A 27,436-nucleotide genomic window follows, 5' to 3' on the forward strand; every position below is an offset into this window, starting at 1 on the left:
TGAGACAAGTATTTATTCTTCAGCACTGTAAATCAAGAACACAATTCAGTCCTATGAAAGATTAAAAACATACCAGGATGTTTCCAGGAGAAAAAAAAAAAAAAATAGCATTAGTATCACTGTGCAAGTCCAAACCTTGCTACTCTTGTGCAATGTAAATCATCACCTGAAACATTCCAAATCAACTACACAGGTAAGAGGCACCAAACATCCTCTGTTGATTCCACCCAAGACTCTACAGCTCATGCACTGAAAGAGGATTCGAGATCTTGCCTATCATGTAGGACAGCCTTGATTCCCACAAGATACTTTTAAACACTCTGAAATACTTTTCACCTTATATCGCTTTACCATCTCCAAAGTTTGTTCAATTATTGAAAATCCTCAATATTCATTTTAGAACAGGACCTATCTGCCTCAACTCCAACTGCTTTTCCTTAAGCAACTGACTCTCCAAGAAACACCGTTAGCCACCAGTTATCATCTGTATGAACATGAAACATCAACTACATTTCAAGTCCAGTCTTTCACTGATCTTTCATCTGAAGCAGTTTTTCAGGACGGGGCATATAAAAACGCTCCCCATTTTTTTGTCTTTTTATAAACTGTATCACAATAGTTAACATTTCAAGGTTCATAAAAATAGGGAAAGGCATACCCTACTGCAATCAAAATTTATGAACAGTCAGCATTTGAGAGCACATTGCTGGTGAATGTAAAGGAAATACAAAGGTCTCTGAGCAGGGATGTGTAAATCAGGAGGCATCATTCTCCACAACTGCCTAAAGCCATGGTCTTCATTTCTGAGATTATGAAACAAACAAATGCAATCTCCACTCCACTTGGAATGAGTCTCTGTGTGTGTCTTGCCAATGGTGTCACCTGGAATGTGCCAACCTCAGTCCCTCTGAAGTTATTTCCACATGTCACTGATCTAGGAAAACTGATTTAATGAAACATCAGCTATAAAAGGGACCCAAGGATTCCATCTGAAGTTCCTCCTAAGCCTATGGGATAATTTTGTCTATTACAATCAGCAGTTGTCCCCCCACTTCCTCAAATCTGTCATCTAAGTTTAAGGTATCACTTAACACACTTCACAGTTGAGAAATGTTAGTATAAGTAGCAAATTATGTATTTTAGGTATCAAGTCAAATTGTGACTGCTTTGAATTCAAAGATTCTGAAGTCACCATGGATGAAATCAGTGCAGCAATGGAAATAAAGCTCTGAGATCCTAAGTGGAAGGGCTTATCTTAGCTGAGTACAAGCAACTTAATTCTCTCCAATAAAGTAGCTATATACAAACTCAGCACTTGCAGAAATTTGGGCAGCATCTCAATTCTCTTAACTACTCAAATTCTCATGCTAAAACTCTCACCCAGTATCTAGAACACTGATACAGTTCCTGTTAAAGTGTTTGGGAAGAGATTATAAGATGCATCTTTCTCTTGTAAGGCAAGAAACCTACAAGTAGAACACAAATAGCTGAATGAGCAGTCTGTAAGGCAGAAGGGGAGATTTACACCTTAAAAGCAATGCAAGTATCAATCTTGATCCTAGCCTCAACATGGAGAATACGAGAATTTAGATATCTAGAACAGCTGCAGGCTTAACATATCTTCCAACCAACCCATGCTAACTTCTGGCTCCAAGCTGATACTTACAGGTACATCAGTCTGGTTTACATTATGCTGATTTTTTAAATACAAAATAAAACTGTAAAGCCATAAACAAGAGGTCAAGACACCAAACTCCGTTTCCTCTCTTTCCTCACCGTGTTGTCATATTTTCTACTCTCCAAACTACACAAAGGCAAGAGCTAAATGACTGCAATACACAGCATTCTTCAGAGTTGACTGCTATTAGGATTTCAGGTGGCCTAATATCTGAATAAAGCATTCCTCCACAAAACTTGCACACCTTCCTCCGTTCAAAAACGCATCACTGAAAAACCAAATTGGTTTGCAAGTAAGGTTATAAGTATTTATATAAGTATTTTAAGTATTTACCACCTCTACACAGCAATGACTACATATTATCACAAGGACTCTCCAAAAGAAATGTGCATCACATTTATTATGAGATTTTGAAAAAAAAAAGTCCCTATAACCACCAGATTGTAGTTACTTGCCTCAAGTTACCTTATTTAGCAAAAAAAGCTGCAAGTTACTTCACTGCACTTAGAAACAGTCAAATCAGACATTTTCAGTTCTCGTTAGTCAAAAACTACAGCAGTAGGAACTATAGAAAAACCACAGGATACTACTTGTAATTTCTAAGATAGACAAGGGTACACCACACGTGAACACACAGAAAGGAGACTTCACCCAGGCACACTATGAGGGCTCAATACTTACCTGTCCTGGCAGATGGAGACCCAATACACCAAAACTCAGCAATAAATGAGTCACTTAAGATGCAACTACAATTTCAATGATAGTATCAATCAAGATTTAATTTGAAACCAGTTTAGTAGTCAGCATGGGGAAATTTTTGAAATACTTAAACTGAAGACACTTTAAACAGTAATATTTTTAAAGTATTTTATTGCTACAAACTGGTACATCTTATCACAAAAAGCTACAAGGCATATTATAAACACATACTCTATTATACAGAGTGCAATGCAGTCCCCCAAACAGCCACACTCAACAGCACAATTTTTGAAGTTATTCATCCTGTACTGAGGTAAATATTTATAAGCTTACACCATAAAGCTTTTAAAATATTTACCCCAAAGATCTGCCTTCCTTTTCAACTGATTAGCCCAGATCCAACTTTCAGTACACACACCAAAAAAATAGGATGCTTAAAAAAATATACAACACAATGTTTTGATCAGCTTTAACAGTCAGTTTTCTATAAAAAGCTCAACTAAAATAGTCTTAATTTCATTTTAAACAAAATCAGAAACACAGAGGAATTATATAAACAAGTTCTCCATGGAATGGAATGCATGCATATGGTGGGGAATCTTCAGATCCATTTGAGACTATTAAAAAGTCTGAGCCACTTTAGAGCAGAAATAAAAGGCTGGTTTGCCCCCACTAATGTATTTTTATTTTCTTGCACTTAGTTATCTTCCGTGTGGTCTAAAGTGAAGTCAGTTTGTTCTTCAGTTTCTTCCTCTTCTTCCTCCTCTTCTTCACCCTCAGCTGGCTCTTCAGCTTTGTCTTCTTCCTCAGTTTGCTGCTCCTGAGCCTGATCATTAATTTCAAAAGGATTTTCACCCTGAAGTACAAGATTGAAAACAATCACTTTGATATTGACTTCAAATATAAAATCATACTCATAATTTCAGTCAATGAAAGGGGCAGCCACTAAGAAATGCTACATTATTTTATACTGCTTTTTAATAGTTGTGGGTTTTTTGCAAGAAAATCAGCATGAGTTGGATTTAAAACTAGCAACACCACATCTTTATGCACATGGGAAACTGGGATCCAAATAAACTCTTTCAATGCAAGTGGAAATGGTACTGAAATAAAGCCAAGCATGCTAAACACAGATTTCACTTCAACACTCGAGAAATTAAAATTATATGCTAAAGTTTCAACATGTTTTCATTAAGAACTACAGATGCTTCCTTTTTCTCCCCAATTAAAACCCAATTGGAACAGAAGAGTTTTGCTCTGCTTTTCCTGATTTACAGTCTTCATTCACTCTGAATAATTCTATGAAAAAAGGCACACTCCTTAAAAAATGAAGAAGAAATCTAAAATTTATTACATTGAGTACCCTGAAATTCATTCCATTGTTGACCTAGAAAAATTATCAGTTTTCTCAGTACTTTAAACACACTGGCATTTTGGGTTCATATTTTCTCCATTTCATACAATTGTTCAGCACAACATACATCAGCCTTCCCCTATTCATAATAACTGTGAATAATCAATGAATAATATCAACATGAACTATTAAGAGTTTCTTAGCTAAAGCTCATTTCATGTTCCTATATCTGATAAAACAAGTCTGATCTGAACATATGATACCAACCACCAACTGCACCAGGACTACAATTTTAAGAGTATTTTTTAAAAGAAGATACCAAAAAAAAAAAATAAAAAAAATTATGCTAGGCCCCTTGTCCTTTTTGCCCGCATCAGTTTCATTTCTCAGGCAGAATCTTCCACATAGCTACCGAAAAATTAGAGTCTGAAATACAAAAATATTCAGCAAATGCCACGAAACAAATTCATGGTTTCGGTATTCTTCTCAAAATCAAGAGAAATTTTAAATTCAGATTTAGATTTAACCCAAAGAAAGCAGAATTGAGACCACGTTATAACAAAGATTTCCCCCTATCTGGAACACTGCAGGTCCCAAATGCATGAGTGCTCTGCTCCAGCACACGCTGCATAAGAAAACTGAATTACTTCAGTCTGCAGTTCAATATACATTTGAATAAGGATGAAAGGGGTTTGCAGGATCCAGACAGATCTCACTGAGCAGATCCTGGTGAAGGTGTATTAAGTTCAGTCTCCCACAGAATATACCAGACATTTCAGTCATTCTGAAAACGTCAGCAGTCTCCTTGTGAAGACAGTCTTCCATGTTTTACTTTCCTCAGTTTTTGAAGGGATGAAAGGCAAATTTCCATTCCCCCTTTTACCCATCTCCCGCTAGGGGGCTCTATTGGACAAGGCATACCAGGCATAAGGAACTGGGAGGAGGTGGCTGGAAATTCTGGCAGGTTATTCCAGGCTCTGGTAGCTGGCCATTCACAACCTTTCCTTAACAGGTATACAACAGTTGTCTGAAACTGATTCGCACACCCATCCATACTTAACTTCTCAGGACACGACTAATTTGATATTTTAAATCACAATTAACTTGGGCACTGGCTCATACCTTGCCCTATTTCCAAAAGACAATACTGCTTTGTCTGAAATAATCTTACTGTTATGGCACAGGCAGAATCATAAACCAATTAAAAGTAATCCAGAAATAGCTAACAACAGTATTACAGTCATTTCGCAAAGTCAGTGGCCCAGCAGAAAAAACACCTCCATTTTGCTAAAATGAATTCACCTGTTTCTCAGGCCACATATCTACAACATAGGCTGCCATGCCTTTTAAATTCTCTAATCTCATCAACTACTGTTTTTGTCATGAACCCTAAAAATTCTACAGAATAAAAAGTAGCTGAGTAATATGCCCACTATACTTCAGTACAAACCCACACAAGAAGCTTTTGCTTCTAAATGCACAGCTGAAGTAATTTTGTTTTGTGCTCTGCAGTTAACATTACATATGGAGCTAAAGACACTGTTAATATTTGCCTGAAGTTAGTTTGGAGTTTTTTTATTAGAATATCCAATTAAAAACTGCCTAGATACAAGTTTTAAATGACACCCAAAAGCTGGTGAATCTGAAGGTGGTAATTTTTGCTGCAAATTAATCTGAGACAGATTTTTGACTGGCAAAATACATTAAAAGTATATTCAATCTGTGAGCTATCTAAAAGACAGAGAGCACTGAGGTTAAACTCTATCAACATGGAGAAAATGGCAAACAATTCTTTTATTTCCACTTGCATCTTACCTTCACATACAGCTCATATCGTGCCTTGACTATAGGATTATTCAAGATGCTGGTGGCAGTAAGAACACTCTCCCTTTTTATTTGTTCTCTGTAGGCCTAGGAAACAAATTTAACAGTGAATACTTCTCATGCTCCTATTACAACAGTCACATGAATTTGAATTCACTATCAGTTTCTTTAAATAAAAGAATGAACATATTACAGCATGAACTGCTTGTTCGTAGTACTTAAGTCCAAACCATACAAACCTAACCAATTAGGTGTAGTAGTGTTTATAGCCTGCCACTTTAGCTTGATCAGAAGACGTATCTTGCTTATATAATGGACTGCAACCAGATATCTGTTCTAATCTACAGGCAACATTCAGGCTTCTCAATCACAGCCTAACATATTATTGAAGATGATCCTGCTCATTTCCAGAGTCCCTTCCAATTCAAAAAATTCTACAACATTCCACAATCACAGAAGCTCACATATAAACAAAACATAACTTTGGCAATCTTGCTTACTGTCCTGCTCATGCTACTCTTTCAACCCTTCTACCAGCCCTAAAGTTTTAAAGTTTATAAATTTGAACAGGGGCAAATACAACATGACTGCTAATTCTAAACTGCTCTCTGTTGTCTTCAAATTAAAAACACAATCACCAAGAAAAGACACAGTATGTTTATCTTGCTAGAAACACATGTGTTTTATTTTTCAATCTGAATAACAAAATGTTTCCAATACTTAGACTCTGTAAAGCAAATTCTCATCAAGTGAAGAAGTAATTTCTAGTAACTTTCTCATGATTTTCTACTGGCAGCTATTAAGCACACCAATATTTCATTAGATGGGGTGCCTAAGTGCTGGCTACTTCCTGAGGTGTTAAACTTACGAAGTGCAGTAAGGACATGACAGCTTTCTAGAGAACAAGACACTTCAACAAGAACTATGAAATTACTTGCACCAAGAAGTCTAACACTTTTCACCTACTATGAGATTATGCTTGCCCTTTTTTTTAATAATGTCATATCTTACTTGTTTTCCTTTTGTGTGATCAGGAGATTTTAAGTGTTGCTGAACAGAACTGTGCAATGCAGGAACATAGACACTGCAAGCACTGCAGTGAACAGTCTCAACTTTCATCATGTGGTCATCAGCTGTAACCCCTGCCAAAGAAATTGCAACAAACCATTATCATAAAATGCATTACTTTAGGCAACAGGAAAAGCAGCTTGTTAGTTTTTTACCCAAAAATTAATAGCTCTCAGTTGTTAAACATGTCTAACTGACCCACTGAGGAATATTCACCTAAATTCAGGCATCAAAATTAGGCTGTCTGAGGGCAATATTGGAAGAAGTTGTTTTTCACTTCAATACTCCAACTTCACATCTTCATAAACTACACATGAGATCCAGGCAAAGTACTAGAATGGCATTTATTTTCAATCAACAATAACCTATAGCCTTAATTTTGATATTTTATATATCATGTATTATATATAATATTATATATTATATTATATTATTTGATACAGCAAACAAAGCTTGACCGAAGTAAATGCACTTACTTTAACCCTTATAAAAGCTAATTTAACTTCCCTGCCCTCCTTCACCATCAGGGAAAAGCACATGAATCCAACTCCTCTTGATAATTTAAATATTAGCTTGGTAACAGAACATTCTCATCACAAAGGAAAACAGGCCTTCCAATACTTAAGGGAAGCACATAAAAGAATACGTGGGAATGTTAAAATGTTGCCTATATCAATTTTTAAGTAGCTTTTAGTATTTAAGTTCAAATTAAGGTAATACTGAAATAGAGTTATTGCCTAAAATAAAGGTACTCAAAGATGTCTCCACTGGTTGCAGCCCATATTCTGAAATCCTTCAAGCATAGAATGGGAGGATAAGGCACAGCAAGGCAGGGACACATGAAATGCTCCAAAAAATTGCCTATAGGGCAGCCAAGGGGAAAAAAATTCCAGGCTGAGATGCAAGTAACCAAAAAACACTCAAACCTCCCCCTTTTGTCACTGTCCCTCTAAAGCACAGCAACTCTCCTATTTACACTTTTCCAAATCCTTGTCATTGTATTTAGCCACTATCACCTCACTGCTTTATTACACTCTCTTTCCATCTACTGCATTCACCTGTTGTCACTCCTCATGCCTTACACTGAATGAGACTCCAGCAAAGCCCACAGAATTGTTTATCAAGTACCAGCATGATATTCTCACCTTCTGACAAGGCTACATGGATAGCAAACAAACAAGGTTTGCTATCTCCTGCTGTGCTTACATTCCACACTGTATCAGAAACAAAGCAAGGAATCTCAACCACGTACAGAAAAGATGTGAAAATTAACAGATTTTATCCATTTTATCAAATTCAAAGAAGAATGAAAGGAGAAAAAGACCAGGAGAGCTCCATATTACTCACCTTCCATTATATCTTTTTCAGTAGCTTGGGAATTTTCAGTTTGGTTACTTGTCTGCTGCTTACGCATTGCTGTCTTCTTGAATTTATTCACCATACACTCCTACAGAGGGAAAAAAATTGTAAATACCTACGATGTACAATTGTTTACATTCCAATATTAACCCAGATTTTTAAAATTCAGTATAGTTTATACACTGAATATATAATTATAATATACAATATACTATATTAACATATTCATATAACAACATGTATAAATATAATATATAATATGTATCAATACAGTGTTATATAAATGTAATTATATTAATTATTATACTACAGTATAATTGTAATTATGTATTATCTGTTATAATAATATATTGCTATCAGATACCAATTTATATCATATATTAATAGATATTAATACATATTTATATATAACAAACTGTAAACAATTTCTATTACTTCTCAAGGCACTACTTTCATTTTAGAGACTTTGAATTTGCTTGAACTTTTAGTAGTATCCGCTGCACCAAGAGTTATCTACAAAATGATTAACGGTAAGTTAAGCACATTTTGAAAATAAATGGTAAATTTTAACTATATTCTCATGTAAAAGTATTATACAGATTAAAAACAGCTATCTTACATGAAGAAATTCCATCACTACTTTGTCAAATTTGGTTTGCTTCTGAATATGATCCAATGTCTCCTGGTGAGCTGCACTCTCCAGATGTGACTCAATTTCTTTTTCTTCAAACGTTCGAAACTTGCAAAATGAGCAAGTAAACGCCATTCTGTCAAGAGAAATATGTTAAATATTACTATTAGAACTCCTCAAAACTACGACACTTGACAAACCTAATCAGAAAGGGAACAGGAAAAGCATTCTTTGAAGAAGCCTAAGTGAAAAAGGAATGAAAAAAAAACCCTAAATTTTTTCCATTATAAAGGATAAGTGCTACAAGAATCAAATACATATCAGGCCACTGTCAGAGTAACAAGTTATCTGTTCAAGAGAAAAATCAGAAATCAGAAGCCAAGCATTTAAAAGCTACATTATTCTGTGAGTTCATCTATTGCAGCTCTCTGCTTCCTGTCACCTTTCATAGTACACCTTGTAGGCTCAGAATCATAGCTCAGCCAGGCCATGAACTCCTAGCTGCAAGTAATCAGAAGAATTAATTTAAAGCTCCTTTTTCATACAAAAGGTATATAATCTTTATAAGGAAAGAGACTCTCCTCAGTATAATGAAGAAAAATCACTAATCACTAGCCAGGATCAAATACTACACTGACATTGAACAGTTTTGTACAGTACAGCCACTGGGCAACACTAAGAAAGTTACAAACCCATGTACTTATTTTTGCTGCAAAACAGCTGACCACAGATATAAATATATATATATATATACACACACATACACAAAACTGGAATAAAATCAATTTCTAACAGCTCTTTAAATCAACAGGAGCATATACTTCAAACGCAGTACCATTCTAATCTGCTTCTCAAGTGTGCACTGATGCACTCGCGGGGGAGAAGGGGTTAGTAAATTGCGGATTTTCTGATACAACAGTGGTCCAAGGTAACACCCAGTCTTCTAAGCCACTAAATTTGGATGCCAGGTTTTAGCTTGAGGTTTTTTTTTCTTTATTTGGGTTAGCTTTTTGCTTTTGCTGAGGAGCAGGGAAAGTGGAGGGGTGTGGAAGGAGGTGGGTTTTTTCCCTCCTTTCTTTCTTGCATTTTATTTTCCTATAATCAGTCCAAAGGGAAAAAATGTGTTCTTAGAGAGGCATTAAGGGCAAGAAAAACACTGTACACAACACAGAAGTTACAGCACAAACCTGTATCCATCGCCGTATTTTTCACTGTTTTTTTCCCTTCTACGCCTTTGTTTCTCTCTTCTGGCCTCAATCCGCCGCTTTTCTTCTTCCTCACTTTTAACTTCTCCTTTGCCATCTTAACATACAATTGAAGGATTAAAAACCAAATCCAAAACAACAAACACCAGCAGAAGTACCTGTCTTCCCTGCCTCCTCCACAAACACTTCAAAATGAAGTTATCAGTATGTTCGACGTATCAATGTGGTTCAATGGCTTTCTTAAATGTTCTTAAAGTTTTGCTTTCTTTTCCTCCTCTAAAAACAACCAATTTAAATACTTGTTTTCAACTTAGTAGCTAAGGGTTTACACTCTAGTTTACAGACACAGAAGAAATTCAGAGCTAAAGCAATTCCTTCCATGTTGCACCTAGTTATTAAAGGCCTCTTCAAGTAAGTGACCAGAAAAAGGTAACTGGAAATGCATGGGGAAAAAGACACTGTTTAAAACCCATCTATGTTTTTAGAGCACCACTGCTACAGTCCCCTTACATAAAAGCAAACTATCTAAAGGCTGTCTCTTCTACTGAGAAGGCAGCTCCCAAAACAGAAAGCAAAGGTTTTCACAAAGGAGACAAGACAATGTTGCTTCAAGGTATGGTACCCAAGCTGAAATTCAACACCTTCATTATTTTTCCCCACTAGACTTCACTTGGTTTCACAGAAAAATATCCCAAAGACTTTCAGCCAAAGAAATAAACCAGTTAATGGGAGCAGGGAAGATACAAGGACAGAGAGATTCACCACACAACAAAAAACCCAACCAAATCTTCAGAGAAGAACTTGATTAAATTACCACCTGGCATGTAAGTAAAAGTGTGAATGACTAACTGAACAGAATTTAGTTCTACAACACTTAAGACTTCCAAGGACACTGACTTTTTGCGTAAGTGCACTTATGTTTGTCTTTCCTCTGTCTGCTTTAGTAGTCTATGGACAAAGGGAAACAATTAGAATATTATTCAGCAGGTAGTTTTAGACCAGAAGAGGATTGCTTCATTTTCTTTTACAGTTCAACTTCAGAAGAGAGGTCAGTCTCCAGGAAATCTACATCCAAGCAGCAACAGAAAGGAACATACAACAGCATCATGCACAAATACCAAGACTGCAAAACACTCTGGGGATCAAGAAGTGTCACTGAATACTGAAAACCATCTTCATGACTAACAGTTCCTGATTATCCCAAGGTTTCTAATTTTGTAGCAAAAAGTTTCAAAATTTACTGTGATCCAGAAAGGAGAAAAAAACTCCTGTCCATGAAACTATTTTTTAAAAAGGTAACAAAAAACCACCTACCTACCCAGAGGCAATTCCCATACTGATCTCAGGATTTAAATTTCATTTAGTGCACTACCACCAACCCTGGCAAATTATGCAAAGGATCACTTGTTTTACTGCTGTAAAAATCATCTGGTATGATATTCTGTGGCATGAAATGGCTTCTACTTTGACCCTCAAGCTCACAAATTGAAGAGCCTGTCCTGTTAGAAGCTGGGGAATGGAGACCTGAATATACACCAACTAAAAACTCACTATTTCCTTCAGTGCACTTATGCAAACCTTTAAAACAAGAAGAAACCCACAGAACTTAAAAATAAACTCAAAATATTTGCTATTACTTAAAGGAAAGAAACACTCATTTGGCTGCAAATTTCCAGCGCTCCCTGCCATCAAATGAGACCATGCCATATGCAATAGAGCAGCATGCAAGGAAATGGGGACTAAAAGTAATTTCAGCCTTATCACTGGATTTCTTTTTCTGTGTATCTGGAATCACTACAGTTACTACACACTTGAACTGACTTTCTGTAAACTAATAATAAACCTGTTTCATTAAGACTGTACATGAAACAGACCCCCCCATTCCTGACAGCGGCTCTCCAAGACAACTGAATCCACTTTATTAAAAGTGACTCACCTAGAGTTTAATGGTGAGGTTGATCAGCTAGTGGGATAAATAATAGGATATGGGTGAGGAACCAGTGGGATGAACAACATTCAAGCAATGGAATGGCAGCAAGTATAGAAGACCACAATTTTTTTTTTACAAAAATTAAAAAAAACAGAAGGCAAACAACAACATATTGAAATGATCAGTGAGCAGAGACACAGTAAGCATGAAAAAACCAACCAAGTAATGGATGGATGTTACAAACAACCATATATCCACTAAATTTTTAAGTCTTTAAACAAAAAAAAGGCAGCCATGCTACCAAGTAATTATTAGAGGTCATAAATACAGGCTTATACAATGTATTCTCTTGAAGTCTCACAAATAGAATACCTATAATACCTTACCTGAAAAAGCAAACTGACTTACCTCCAAAAGTCTGATATCCAAGATCATAAGCATCTCTTGTAAAGTCTTCATATATAACAACTGCGCCGCTTGTATCAACTTCAATTTCCTAATAAAGTCAAATCCATAAATTAAAAAAGCCATTCTAAATCCAGAAAGGCAGCGTAATATACATTATTTCCAATGATCTGTTACTTGCTATTTTTTAAATATGACAATGAAAGTGAATTTAGTATCTTGTTGAACTCAGTGTACAAACACTTCTAGCTCTGCATTTCTTCATAATGCCTTGAAGACTTAGTAAATTATTTTCACAATCAAAATTGTTTTCAATATAAATATTTTGACCTCCAATCCAGACTTAGTTGAGGTGTTAATACCCTCTTTCAATAAGAAGGGAAATGACATTCCAGTCTTGCAACATTAAACCAGGATATATATACACACATGCTTAGCTTACCAGTAACATTCTTACATAGTGCTGTAACTGATCTGAAGGAAGGGACTGATCTTCCTACCCTATCAGAGAACACTTTTTAACACTAACCCTTTTTTTATTTACCCTCTCTCCTTGATGTGTCTTAATGTCTTAGCCATTCCTCCTCACTTCTGTTTAGTGATCTCCTTTGTACCCACCCAAGGTCATAGCTGCATGAGCTCAAGCAGTCTACCTGTGGCAACATGAGAAGTGTTCATATGAGAGCTCTCTTGTGCATTACAAGAACAGGCAGGGTCTACAAATACACCTTAAAATTCACTTTCCAGGCTATCTGCACAAGCTACTTTCACTCAAAATCAACTGCCACCAAAATAAGACAGTTTTAGATAAAGTGAGAAAAAACCCAAAATCATGTTCAGAAAAACTTATCTAGTTTAATGTTCAATTTGATAACTCTAGCTTAAGAATTACTTGTCTTAAGGTATACTATGCAAACTTCTCAAAGAATCAAAACAATTTCCAGTTCTGGGAATCTTTACCTCTACAGTAGACTCCTGGTAAGATGTCTTCATGTCTATTAACATAAAATGAAAAACAATGCAAAAGTGCTGTCACTGACAATTCATTTTAAGACGGTAAAATATTTAGGAAAAGAAAATCAAACTTGTTATGCAGGGAAGATTGTCTACATTTACAATTTATCATAGTTTAATAACACTATTAAATGTTAAGTCAGTTATCCTTAGAAATATAAACTAAACACTTTCAGAAGCAATTAACCACTGTCTAATTCTAAAACAAGATTTTCAAGGTTGAAAGGACTATATAATTTTGGGATATATTTTCATTCATACAACACCAACTGCACCAAAGTTTCTGTTAGTTGTCACCCACTTCTCAGTTTTCAACTACGTGATACTGCTTAGGTCTTTCAGTTCGAGTTTCAGAAACTGTGTTAAACTACTCAACATTTTCTTCCTCTTAATCTCAGAGCCACAGGACAGGCTACATTCTTGTAGGCACTCTCTATTTCACTTCCTAAAGTAACCAATATTATGTGTTGGTCTTTGGATTGTGGAAATCAGTGAGGGGGATGAGATAATAAATTAGAAGTGCTCTATCTGAACATAGCTTAGAAAGGAGAATGTACAAAAGTACTGGAAGAACTTGGATGTGCATTTTAGAGACCCTTTTCATCACAACAAAGCTGGCAAGACCACCGACAAAGTTCCCTATACAAAAGGCAGAGGGTTATGTCCTATACAGCCAGTTCCTGGAATTTGTACAGTACTCTAAGTTAGAGTTAAGAGAACTGTTATGTAATACACAGTAACGTAACCAGAATAACAAACTCAAAATCAGAATTTATGTCTCAAAGTCTCTGCCAAGTCTGTGCATTTGCCTTGCAAGCTATGAGCTACAGCAACTTCAAACAATTTTCATAGGTGATCTGAAACCAAACTACATAGAATGCTGTAGATAGAAATTACTGGGAAATCACAAACATAAAAACTAAAATCTGACTGCTGTGCACACTGCTCACAATATATAATAATCAAGTTTACATTCCCTTAAAGCTAGTAATTTATTCAAACTTCACTAGTGACTTTTTCCTCCAACTTGACTGCAATATAAAAATTTAATCTAAGTTGTAGAATATCTTTCTGGTTAAAGAAAGTTAAAGAAACCAAGCATCACCAATACAATTTACAGTTTGCATTTATAGTTTATCTATCTCATTTACTGTTCTTCTTGTCATTAAAATATTTCATTTACAAGTGGGAGCAATCTCTTTCTGCCTCTCATAAATTATTCTGTAACAGTTTTTGCCATTTTTGCAGTTTGCCTCCTCTCCCTTCTCCTCTTCACCCACGCCTTACATCTTTATTTTAACTGCATTGCAGCTGATGCACTATTTTTATAGAATTTGGACTTCTTTATAGAAGAATTTGGACAGCAGGGCTCATGCAAGAGCATATTTTAGTATTTGTTAGGCATTGTCTCTTCAGACAACCTGAGCTCTGACATTATTTTTAGTGGTAAAAATTTGCCTCCAGGAAGTATCATCATGAAGTCTCAATGAGATAAGTCTTTAATGATATATATCCAAACACATCAAATATTCAGTATCATTTACCTAATTACCTTTGCAGTAGGAAAGTTAGACATGTAAACTCCTAAAATCCACTGTGGACTACTTGAAAGGTAGAAAATGAAGAATTACAAAACAGCACATACAACCCTCTTTCTCAATATTAAAACTAAGTAATTTCTAATGAATAAAAAAAAATCAGTAATTTTAACTTAAGAATTTTGACACTTGCTACTTACTAGGTGATTTTTTCTGGCTCAGCTTCAAAATAGGCTTTGTCATTTTGGGTTTCTTGATGAATGTCCCACCAGGTTTGTTATATGGCTGTGGTATCATTTTTCTTTTTATTCCCCTTGCAGCAACTGCTGCAGGACTGGGTTTGTTATGATAGTCAACGACAATTCCAGGTCTCTGCATTCCACCAAAGTCTCCCATATGCTGAAAATTTGCAAAATTAAGAGAAATGTATTAGTATATGAAAGCAATGTCAATAAAACAACTACTTGGTGCAATATGACTGTGACCTTAACTAAAATCTGTCTTCTAGGCCAAAATGCAGGAGGAAACTTAAGCTCCTGGTCTGACGTTCATTTGTGCAATGGCTTTGTGGGTGTTTGTCCAGTAGAACGAATACTTATATGTTGAAACTGTGTTTCTGCTTATTCAGAACCATTGTCCAGACAAGGAACATATCTATCATATCTCAGCCTAACATCTTGGCTCCTCTTCAGATTCTCTAGATAATGAATTCCATCTCTCTCTGGAAAAAATAAAGAGCTTAACAACTCAGTTTTCAACACTAAAAAAAAAAAAAAAAAAAAAGCTTCCTTGTTTTGCATCTTATGCAAAATGATATAGGAGTGATCCGAAAACTGAGTAAAGAAGGTTGTCCAGTGTGAAATACTGATTAATCTAAGGAAGCCCATTCCGTCTTTTTTTATCTTTCCACTGAATTCAATAAAAACAGATTTTTTTAAGTTGGGCCTGGAGAAAGTGATACAAAAACAATGCAGTGATAGGAATGAAATTCCATTGAAAGACTAAAACTTTCCTCTATTTCTGAAATTACATACAGTCATTTGTGGACACTTGTATATGGAAAGTTACCTCTCTGAAGACACAGAATAGGTTAAGTAATCTGAAGAGGGGAATTTAGGTAGCTGGAATATTTTCAAAAGTGCTAACAAACTTCTTAATATTAACTTAATTCCTTGATTAATAAAGGGCAGAAGAGAGCCCACAGACTGGATGAGTGACTTGGATAAGCAGAAATATATGTCTATCCATGAGAAGAGAATTAATATTACACTGACAAAAGAACATAAAAATAACTTCAACACTTATGAAAAGTATACTTTTTTAAAGCAGATTTTAAATGACAGAATGTACCAAAACAGGCACTTTCCATAATCAGAAGTCCATGCACAAGACCTCCATGTTAATTTATGTAGTTGAGATAGCTATAGACTGCCTAGCATGTACATTTACATCAGACACAAATTTCACATGAAGTACACACTCAATAATTTCAAGTTTGTTTTTTTTTAAACAGACAATCTGCCTATTAAAGGTGCAATGCATTTTACGTATGGTAAGTAGTCTAGCCTTTACATTCTCCTTTATTACATAAAAGACCAAAAGAGTAAATTTCAAAAGCAAATTAAAAAAGAACTCAGCTGTAACTATGCACGAAGCTTTCAGATCTAAATGAGTTCTGAAAGGATGGCATAAAGGCTTAAGAATGTAACATTTTCAGCTTCACAAGCAGAGAAATGAAGATTAGAATCTTTTTCTCATACCATGCTACATGCTAGCTAACAGCCATGTGCAAATCTGAGCTAAAAGTTGAATATGGCAACTTCAAAACTCAAGAATGCTGCAAAGTAGACTTTCTGGAACAAAATCACCACACAAGTTAAGCATATAAAAGACCAGTAAAAAATAATCTTCCTCTACACTTTAAGCTACAAGCTGTACAGTTTAAAATTAAAGAATCACTTCCCAAGGAAATACAGCACGTTCAGGAATTTTAAAAGGTAAGTTACACCTAGAGGCACAGGCAGAAAGGTGTTCACTGAATATTTCGTGCTTAAAAAAAAAAAAAATCAAAACTGGGATTACAAAACCAAGACAAAGGGACACCATCAACCTAAAGTTAGTATTTCTGTCTGGTTTGGGCTTTTTTTTTTTGTTCTCTCTGCTGTGTTTTTTTTTTCTCTTAGCTCACTTAACATCAAGCATTACTTCCTCAAACTGCAATCTACTATTTTGCATACAGTTAATCATACTTTTTACATCCTATACTGGAAAGGAATCCACTGAGAAACACTTAGAACTTAAGTCTTCAAAACAAATACAAGTAAGAGGACTAGGCACACTGTGTGGAAATTAATTTCAATTCAATTAAAGGACCCGATTTCAAGTTGATGATGCCCCTTTAACCATGCTTTAATTCTGAGAAAGAATCACTGAAACTGCTAATAACTCACTTTTGCCATTTCCTCCCCATCACCCCTTCCAGTAAACAAGTCAGAGTAAGAATTAAGTTTAACAGAAGACTTGATGTTTGATAAAACATGTACTCAACATAAAGAATTAGCTGAACTTTTCCCTTTACATGAACCAAAATCTGCTCTAGTATTTACAACCTGGGCTTTATTTTTTGCTTATACATTGCACCTTTAACCTACTCAAAACTTCAAAAGACTTTGAATTCAACTTTTACAATATTCAAAAATTTCCCCACCAGCAGCAGAGATGCTAGTGTTTACAAGGAAAAATGAAAGTCCTTTTAATCCCTTTTAGACCAAACCTACTACTTTTATCTTCACCTTTCAAACAAAAGGAGAGATTTAACAAACCTTATCAACTAATCTATTACTCATTACTTTCAGCAGAAAGAGGGACTGGGTTCTACTTGAAGACAGCTTCAAAGGGATAAACAACATTGTCAACCATGATAGTTTGCTTGGACAAAACCCCACACTGTACTGAACAGTGCATTCATTTTAAAGCAGTGGTCTTGAAAGGGTTTAAAAGAGTGTCTAGTGAAAAGAATCTGAAAAGATTCTGTACTTACTCCTCGGCCTCGGCCTCTGCCTGTTGATGGTCCTCCAAAAGCATCATAGTTTCTGCTTCCAAATCCACTTTCAGGATAAGCAGGCGTTCCTCTCCCCCGAGAGCCTACAGGTGCAGGCTTCATATGGGGTGAAGAAAAACTGCTGTAGGAAGAGTAACTCTCTCTTCCTCTGTCCTCCATAAACCCAGGCCTCAATTTTGAACGGGAGTAAGGTGCTTCCCAGCTAGACCCGCCCTGGTTTCTACCTCCGAAAGAGTCAAGGCTATTCCGGTAGGAGTTGTCAAATCGACCACCATAACTACCTCCGAAGCGGCTTTGTTCGGGTTCATTATAACCATAGCCAGATCTGTACAGATCTCGCCCACCCAGAGAAGACCCGGAGTCGTAAGACTCATAAGGTCCAAACCTGGAAAAGTTGCACAGTGAGGAGAAAAAAAAGTAAGCTTACTAATGTTATACATTTCAAAAGACAAGTTATCAGTTGACATTTATCAACTAAATCAATTTATTACTATACTGATCTGTACAGTTGCGTTATTGTTTAATCTTGATTAGGGCTGGGCAGTTCACACTATGACCAGACAGAAAGCTATCTGAGCCATTTTTGCTACAAACAATTCTAAAGTTCAGTACACCTGAACTTTGTTTGCTTAAATTTTCAGCAACATTTATTTACTAAAACATTATTGGAGCCCAGCCCTAGTCTCACAAAAATAATCACCTGCAGACATTCAAAGCCTAGTCAAACTCGCCTTTCTTCAAAATCATACCCTCACAGTCTAACAGTTAAACAGCAGTTAAGAGGCGGCTTAGTTCTGAACTGAGGAAAAAAAATAATCTTCTGGTTTCTTTTAGTGGTATAGTTGTGAGTTCCATGTACCCCACAGTTCTCATTTTAAAGGAAAAATACACATGCTCTTCCTTTCACATTTGTTCTTTGGAAATTTTTATTCCCTGTAAAATTCAGTCTCACAATCAAAACAGTTCATGGTCTTCAGTGTATCCAGCTTTCACTTGCAGACCATTAGGTCTAGCAAATCAAGATTTTCAAAGTCTCCCCAAAGCATGCACAGCGGACAGAAAAGTAGTCCTTGGAATTTCAGAGTAAAGCAACAAGGAGCTAAAATCTTCAGCTATTTATCAAGAGTTTGCTTTGCCTGGGACATGGGCAGTGTCAGGCTAGAAATTAATATTTGTAACTACTCGGAAGGGAAACACATTAGTGTCCCTGCAGGGCTATAACAGGGTGATTGAGCAGCTGGGAAAGACAATCCCCTAACTGATACAATACAACCTACCAGGAGACTCAACTTACTAACTGTATCTACAGTAAACTGAATGCCTTCGTTTTAAAATCTATTCATCTCAGAAGACTCAAAGATACACAGAAAATGACACTAGAGAAAGTCCATGCATAATATTAGGTTACATAGCAAGAGACATTTTGGCGTTCAAGTATTCATTCAACCTCCATCATATGCAGATTACTATATGGTAGGTACAGCTCATTCCAGAAACTCTGCTTAGACTTTTCAATCAATATTAATTGTTCATTATTAAACAAGTTGTACTTAACTAAAATGCTTAATAGAACCGAGCAGCAAGACACAACGCTTCTCCAACCTCCCTGTTTAGTATTGTCCTTCCCCAGTGGCACCACAGTGACTACAGACAGGAACCACACAGTAATCTGGCAACAGCCAGACAAAAATTCAAGGGCACACACAAGAAAACCATCAGTTTATCTAAGTTTTCTTCACATTTTATCTCCTCCAAGATAGAATCACTACTCTGAAAAGCATGCTTCTTTGAATACAATATTAAGACCTAAATCAAATCAGCTGCTCCCTATTGTTTTTATCTGAAAGAGCAAATGGCACACTAGCATTAAATACACAACTTTAAGACCACTGCATCAGAATTTTTAGTTTTAAACCAATCCATCTTACAAAGTAGCCCAGAACATGCACACAGTTTCAATTATAATCAGTACCTTCCAATGAAATAATCTGGACATGACTTTCAGATTCGATACCAAGATCACTTGAGCACTGCACATTCAAACCAAAGAACACATACCCTAAATGTTCCTTGAAAACGGAATGTTGATAGATTCAGTCTAAGACACTAAACCAATTAGGTCTAGTCTGCTATGACAGAAATGGTGTATCAGGCCAATCAGCTACAAATTGCTAGACAATACTGAAAAACAAAACTTTTGCTGTTTTCATTCAGACGCACTGTTTCGCTGTCAAAGTTTTCCACAAAAATGCTGATTATTACAAGAATCTAGCACTTACAGTTTAATATTTGCCAGTATTTATCAAACATGAAGACTCAGAACCAAAGTGTTCATACAAAATCATAACAACATGCCTCAGGAACACTTAAGTTAGAAGAATGATTTAAACTTAAATTGGATTTGATCAATTCTTGGGACAACTGAAGGATTATTTTACCTGTTACCACCACCACCACCTCCTCCGCCTCCACCTCCATGACTCTCCATCCCATAGGATTGGTTAAGGTAAGAGTCCATGGATCGTGGGCCACCATAGCCTCCATGCCCATAATCCCGGTCCATGTCTAAAAAAAGAGCAGAAAAATGTTTATAAAGAAAGCAAGTGAGAATTCTTATTAAGCAATCTAGTTTAGATTCTTAAGTAAAAGGTTTACTCTATGCCACAGTGCTTACAAACAAAATAGAAAATTGACAGTTGCAAACCAATTTTGACACTGTGCTTAGAGAAGCCACGTGCCTTTGTCATCATCTGACAACCTCTTGCCTGGAATAAAGTTCCTAATTTTTTCCCATAGTACGTAACTTAGTATTATTGTTCCATCAGCTGGAATCATCTTAAATTAAATAAAGTGAATTAAATGAAGACACCTGATGTAGAATATGTCTGCAGTTGTAGAGAATTAAGACCACTTCCAACCCTTTAAAAATACAAAGAGCTCACAGGCATCTGCTCTCTCTATCCAATGCCCCAAGAAACCACTCACATTGAGAGACCCTGGGTCAAGGTTACAAGCTGTCATGCTGCACTACAGGCTCTGTATATAGGCCATAGTCAAACAAAAGAACTTTCTGCATCTAGCACAAACAAAAATCCACCCAAATCAGCACTGACCTGCAGCTCACTAACTGCGCTAAGATGCCGGTATTTCACAGCCAAACTGATGTCACTTCATGACATCTCAGTACCTTGTAATGAAGTCTGGCAAAAGAACCAACTTCCTCCTCAGCATTGGAAGGTCTATGTAAAAATTCTGGGTAGATAATCACCCAAATTCAAAGCACAAAAATAATGCTGCAGATCTGCATAACAAGTATGATCCACTGTCTACCTGTAACATACACAGTTTGCACTTCAATGGCATTTTGGAGACCAAAACTGCTTCCCAACCAACACCAAGTTTTGGGTAATACCAAGAAAACCTGGCAAGTCAAGATTCACAAAAAAAATAACACAGAGAAGGAATACACAATGAAGACAGGAAGGATAAAAATAAAACCAAGTAGCTGTTTACTCTGACAAGAGAGAGTACTTTATACATTTCAGTATCTCCACATGTAAACCACTGACTTTTCCAGGACAATTAGCTCTCTTTGAAGTCATAAGGTGTCCTATTTAAAGAAATACAGTAACTCTCTGTGCATACCATTTCATGAAAACAACTGTAGTGCTGAAAATACGTACATAAATTATATCCCATTTGTACCTAGTTCTTGTTAGCACCAAGTCACTGTAAGTTACTTTCTTGTATCTGTCAGCAATGAGAATTCTGCAAATGATACCAAGTTGACTGTATCACTTTTACACAGATATTCTTAGCATGCCTGAACAGAGACTCCAACACATGAAGACCTACTGCTGATTTTTATTCTAATGATCATAGGTATTTCTGGAAAAATTAAAGATGCTACTTCCGGGAAAAGAAAAAAAACTTTCAACACAGAAGTCACACTGTACCTTTTCACATTCTGAACACACAACAAAGATTCAAAAACCAAAGCAAGAACAAAACCTTCTCAAAATACTGATAATGTAGCACCACCTATCATCAACTTAAATTGCAAAGAGTTACTGCAAAAAGAAAAGGATGAGGCTTCTAATAAAAGCATCTAATGGACCTCCCTGGTGTTTCTGAATGATCTGCCACTTAATCCAGTACATTACCCTCAAGACTGTATACATAAAGATGCAGACCAGGAAAAAAGTAAGATAGTCAAAAAAATAAATTCAGTTTCACAGAAATTAAGATTGACCATGGCATCATCTAATGTCAGATCCAGGTTGTTAGGTTTTTTAACACAGAATAACTAATCAAAAGACACCGACATTCTGAAAACTGACATACCTGACCTGAAAGCACCCAATAATTTACCTTAGTTTCACCTGCTCCCTATTATGTACAGGCCCTAAGACAGCATGAAATCAGCAAGGTTAGGAGTTGAGAACTGAATCAAGTTATCCAACAAGGAAGAACACAACATACTGTCAAGATCCCTGAGACTGCAATGCAATTCTTTTACAGCACAGGAAGTAGGGACCAGAGTTATGCACATGCCAGCAGTTCAGTATTGGAAAAACACAAAAACTTTCATGTGCAAAAAAACTCTTCCGTAAAATGGTTTAAGAAGCATCAATTTAAAATATATTTTTAGTCTAAAATTTTTAGCGTGACAGCAAACACTAAAATATGATTTACAATCACAGGACAACTTCTGACATCCACACTCGCTCTACACTCCTTACTCAGTTCATGTTATATAACATCAGCAGTCCTGCTATAGAGCTATGCCAGACCCTAAATCCTCAAATCCCTGCCTTCAGGACATCACCATCATCTCCTCCCTAATAGTGAACAACTTACTCATCCCTTTCCCAGACTCACTGCCCTGTATTTACCTACATTATAATATACTCACATTAGAAAATGATTAACACGGGATACAAAAGGTACAAGGACATGAAGAGGGATGATCACTTGAATGATTTACTGCAATAAACTGGAGGGAGCAAATGGAATTTACAAATAACAAGCTAAAGAAGGATCCACATCACTTTTCACAAAACAGACTCAAATCCTGAGTTACAAGTAATAAGTTACTAAAATTAACAGGGATTTTAGACAGAAATTGGATAAATCAACTGACAAGGAATTCAAAGCATGTCAAACACAGACTGTGGCTGGCAAAGTCTTCAAGCTGCAAACCAGTAAAGGCATATAAATATACTAAATGAGTACTTGTACTACTTGTTCCATGCCTCCAGAGTGACAAGATATTAGTAAGTTAGAACTTCTGACCTGATCTACTGAAGGTAACCTTATGATCTCCTTCCAACTATTTCATTGACTGTTCCACACAGCTGAGCAGTTAACCTATCGTTTCAACCACTGTCCTCCTGTTTCAGTCATCAGCTGCAAACTTTACCAAAGATTTCTACATTTTATACTTCAGTCCCAGAGCTTGACAAAGAAAATGCATTCAAATTAACAAGTACAGTATTTCTTCGGATATTAAACTTTACTCTGAAAGTATGTTCTCCGGACAGGCTTTATCCTAAAAAGGGGGGAAACATATAAGACAACAGTAAATATACTTTCAGATAAGTGAAAATAAAAAGGACTTTAGTGTAGTAACTGACTAATAATCACTGTCACCACCAGCAGAAACACAGAGAAGTTGCCTGTCTGTGCAGACTACATGTGAAATTGTTTCACATGCTAAGAGGAAAAAACATCAGGAATTGTATTTCAGTGTCTCAAATCAAAAATAAAGAAGAGTATTCATTTAAGTTTAAACAGTAACTGCTCATCAAATCAACCTTTGAAGAAATATAATATCTACGTATCTATGAAAACCACAGAATTTAAAAAACAGTGGTCCCTATTTTCTCTTAAAGCTTAAAAATGAGAGACTGAATCTCTGAGATGAAAGCATTATCAAAGCATCTGAAACAAAGCATTTATTAACAGAATAAATCAGGTTTTGGCATCTGCAGCTTCTTACATAAATACCCTGTGGATGAATGAGCCACTGAACTTAAGTAGGGAAACAGAAGAACTTACAAAGAACTATCTGGGTTTTTATTTCTAGATCGCATTTGTCTACTTGTATTGAAAAGAGGGGAGAAGAGGTACATCAAAGGTGCAAAAAATATATTACCTCTAAAATAAAAAAGAATGGGATACTAAAACAAAAGTTTAATTTACAAATCAAAATGTTAATGTATATGTATTTCTTCAGATTAAATTTTAAAAAAAAAACAACAAAAAGAGAGAACAACAAAAATAAACCAAAACAAACAAAAAACCCCCACACCTTATTTGGTGGATTAGTTTAAAATAGCTGCAAAATAAATCTCAATAGCCAGTAAAGAAATAAATAGTTTTTCCAAAGGAAAAGAACTACAAAGTAAACAAATAAGTGATAAGACTCACAATCTCTTGGTACACAGAACTCCATGAAAAAGAAAAACCTTTAGAGCAGAGAACATTGAAATTATATTCACAGCATAAAGACAAGAAACGATTTTAAACAGCGTGCTGCATGTGAAGCAGATGAAAAGGCTAAGAAAACAAGAAATGAGAAAGATCTTGCAAAAGAAATAATAAATTAAAGAAGCTAAATTTTGACTACCAGAAGCTTAAGGGTCCAATGTGCAACAGGAAGCAGTATTTTCCAGGCATGTTACATTTTCATAGCACCATGTCTAGGTTGTTAGGATCACAACCTCATCATTAGGCCATTTCCCCTTCCAGATTAAAAGGACAATAGTTGCAGTAACTATTAACATGAATATTTAATAATATTCCTGCTAATAATACTAACAATTTATTCTGAAGGGCATGTCAACTCTGGGCTCAAACTGAGCAGTCAGGAAGGGACAATGGTGCAATGAGTCATGAGACATACAACTGAAAGTGCTTCCCACTGGCTAAAAGTTTCCAACAGGAACAACCTTGCCAAGAGCCCAAATGAAAACTAGGAAAAGATGAGAATTCCCAAAATCTACTCTCTGTTGCCCGTCTTCTAAACCCCCACAACACAGCCTTCAGCCCCCTGTACAGAACCTGGGTAAAACAGTTTTTATGCATGTCTTGCTCATGTACACACAACACATAAACAGTCATGGCAAAAGTCATGGCAAAAAGCTGCATACATCATAACTAAACTTTCTTTAATAACTACAAATAATAGCTTAATTAACACAATGAAAACTATTATCACAGAGGTACATTAAAAGAACACTCTAATTGTACAATACACATTTGATTAGTTACTTCCCCTACAATGAGCCTGGATTCACTTTAATATTTGGGTCATCAGATCTCAGAAAAGGAGGTTCTGGTTAACAGTTACAGTGAATATTCCAATAAGATAAGAATAACCTTTCATTCTAAAAATCAAATGGACATTTAATTAGGAATCAATACGGAAGATGAAAACACAGGACAGTATCTTTAATTTATTTATTTACTACTTATTTATTAATTATACTATGTGGAAAGATAAATGCAAAATAATATAACTGGGAAAAAAAAGTTAATAAGACCCAAGAAATGTGTCACAAAAATTATTATACTGCAATCAAAGATGCATCTGTAATTCAATGTGTTATTTCCAGATAACAGCCAGCGAGTGTCAAGAGATCCAAAAGCAAGGACATATTTGACAGGATCTGTAAATGACGTTTGGTTACAGTATCAGTAAAGTTTTTATATTAAGATCCTTTTAACACTTGCTTGCATGCTGGCAAGAGATGTCAAAACATTTCTTGAGTCTTTTCTAAACTCGTAACTTTAATTATCTTACCAAAGTATATGCTTTTTTTTTTTTTATCTACATGGTATTTTTAACAGTGCAAAAACAAGAGGTAGCTTTTGGTGTTGACTTTATGTTTTTTTTCCATACTTCTTCCCAAACTGTTAGTTAAAGTAAACTATAGGGGGGGGAGAAAGTAAATAAAACCAAACAGTTACAGGTTCTGGTTTCTACAAGAAAGGAAAATAGCCTTTCTTTTCAACAGAAGTAGTAAGAATCAAATACAGTACTCTGTAAGAATATACTGGCTTATGTAAAAAAAGCACAATCTTAAGAAAAGTCTCTATATTTACCCCACCCCCCATCCCCACTCCTTTATCTCACAATTTTTCATTTGGAACGTGCAGGAGTTCATGTTGACATGCCCAAGATGAAAATCAAGTCTCACTCCCAGACAATTACAACTCCTCCAGAACAACATGAGCACTCAAACCATGTTACGCACTTTTAAAAACCCGTTTCCTTTTTTTTTTTTTATTGTTTTTGTTAACACTGATTGTTCAGCCCCAACTCTTTTTACAGGTTAGACGTATTTATAGCTCATACCTGAGACTGACCCACTGGGCATGTTCACACCACAATGCATGGGGGTATCTGGGAATCTCCAATCTCTGTCTTCAGCTGGAGAGGATGGGTCAGTGAGAATGACTTAGTGCTTAGCAAGAGCTGGAGGGGAGAGACAGGGAGCCGCAACAAGAGGCGGCTCTCTCTCCTGTCGGATCTCCAGGCTCCTGACACGACCCCCTCAAAGAGCTCGCCCCGAGCTCCCCCCGGCTCTGCCCGCGCCCCCCGCCCGCCGCCGCCCCCTCGCCCCCCGCTCGCCCCGCGCCCCCAGGGCGCCTCGCCCCGCAGAGCGCCGCCCGCGCCCGCGCCCCCCGCCCGCCCGCACCGCCCCCGGGGAGGGCCCTCCTCCCGCGCAGCCCTCCCGCCGCCGGCGGCCGCCGCAGCTCCCCCAGCCCGGCAGTGGCGGCGGGGGAGGAGGACGAGGAGGTGGGTGAGGGGGGCTTCGTCCTGCGCGTAACAAAGCGGCCGCTGCCATTTTGAGAGACGGCCGGGGCCCCACGGCGGCAGAGGTGCCGGCGGCCGGGCCCCGCCCCTGCCGCGGGGGCGCGCCCCCACCTTCCCCGTAGTCCATGGCGGCGGCGGCGGCGGCGGCGGGCGCTGCTGGCGGGAAGGTGACGGTGGCTCCGGCGGCTCCCAATGGCGCCTTCCACCACAACGAGGCGAGGCGGGACGCGCGCGCTGCACGCACTGCCGCGGCGCGCGGCGATTGGCTCGGGCGCCGCGCCACGTGACCGGGCCGGCCTGCAGGGAGCGCGGGCCGGGGCCTGCCGCGCAAAGCGCCGCGCACAGGGCCTGGCTAGGCCGGGTCACGAGGGAGGCTGCGCGGCGGCCATTTTGAGCCCTGGCAGCCGCCATTTTGTGTGCTGGCGTCGGGCCCCGTCGTGCCCCGAAATCGCTGCGGGACGAGGAGTGGCGAGAGATCCGCACCATCACCCACCCTCCCACACAGGCCCAGCGGACCCTGGTGAAGTAGCTCAGAACAGGCTGCCCTCAAGTCAGGCAGTGCCTGGCGGGACTGAGCCTTCGGTGGCATCCCTGCAGCTGCACAGCCCTGGGCATGAGATGCCCTGTCTATGGACCCTGCCGGTTCCCAGTGTGGGCTGCTGCTGTGTTACGCAAACCAAGTGGTTTTACGAAATAAACGGTTTGTTTAAGAAATGCCCTCTGTGATGCTCACCTTTGGGACGGACCTAACAACACCAGTTTATCTAAGGAAGAAATTCTTTACTGCATGGGTTATGAGACACTGGAACAGGTTACCCAATTAAGATGTGGATGCTCAGTTTTGCT

The 27,436-nt window shown here is 37.4% G+C and overlaps 1 protein-coding gene across 2 annotated transcripts; it reads right to left on the reverse strand.

The window, feature by feature from the left end:
- Positions 1-2,531: 2,531 nt before the first annotated feature.
- ZNF326 (zinc finger protein 326) lies at positions 2,532-26,838 on the reverse strand. 2 transcript variants are annotated; one of them, XM_005520988.2, is made up of 13 exons: positions 26,702-26,838; positions 26,129-26,203; positions 20,205-20,331; positions 17,746-18,151; positions 14,906-15,104; positions 13,114-13,148; positions 12,157-12,244; positions 9,801-9,915; positions 8,602-8,749; positions 7,971-8,070; positions 6,567-6,697; positions 5,547-5,642; positions 2,532-3,233 (listed from the first exon to the last, which is right to left on the reverse strand). In XM_005520988.2, exons 1-13 carry the CDS (start codon positions 26,715-26,717, stop codon positions 3,075-3,077), a joined length of 1,695 nt encoding a protein of 564 aa, XP_005521045.1. In that variant the 5' UTR covers positions 26,718-26,838; the 3' UTR covers positions 2,532-3,074. The 2 variants fall into 2 exon arrangements, with proteins under 2 accessions (XP_005521045.1, XP_087916528.1); XM_088060402.1 differs by lacking the exon at positions 26,129-26,203.
- Positions 26,839-27,436: the final 598 nt, after the last annotated feature.

Source organism: Pseudopodoces humilis, chromosome 10 (genome assembly GCF_049639895.1).
Source record: "Pseudopodoces humilis isolate 2021_Gansu_Grassland_sample_001 chromosome 10, ASM4963989v1, whole genome shotgun sequence".
NCBI lineage: Eukaryota > Metazoa > Chordata > Aves > Passeriformes > Paridae > Pseudopodoces > Pseudopodoces humilis.

What these genes read in the sequence shown, in the direction of transcription:
- ZNF326 (XM_005520988.2), bottom strand. An exon ending in GGTGGTGGTGGTGGTAACAG is followed by an intron (nt 18,152 to 20,204) that starts GTAAAATAATCC and finishes CAACTTTTCCAG; the next exon opens with GTTTGGACCTTATGAGTCTT. An exon ending in GAGCCAGAAAAAATCACCTA is followed by an intron (nt 13,149 to 14,905) that starts GTAAGTAGCAAG and finishes TTATGTTAATAG; the next exon opens with ACATGAAGACATCTTACCAG.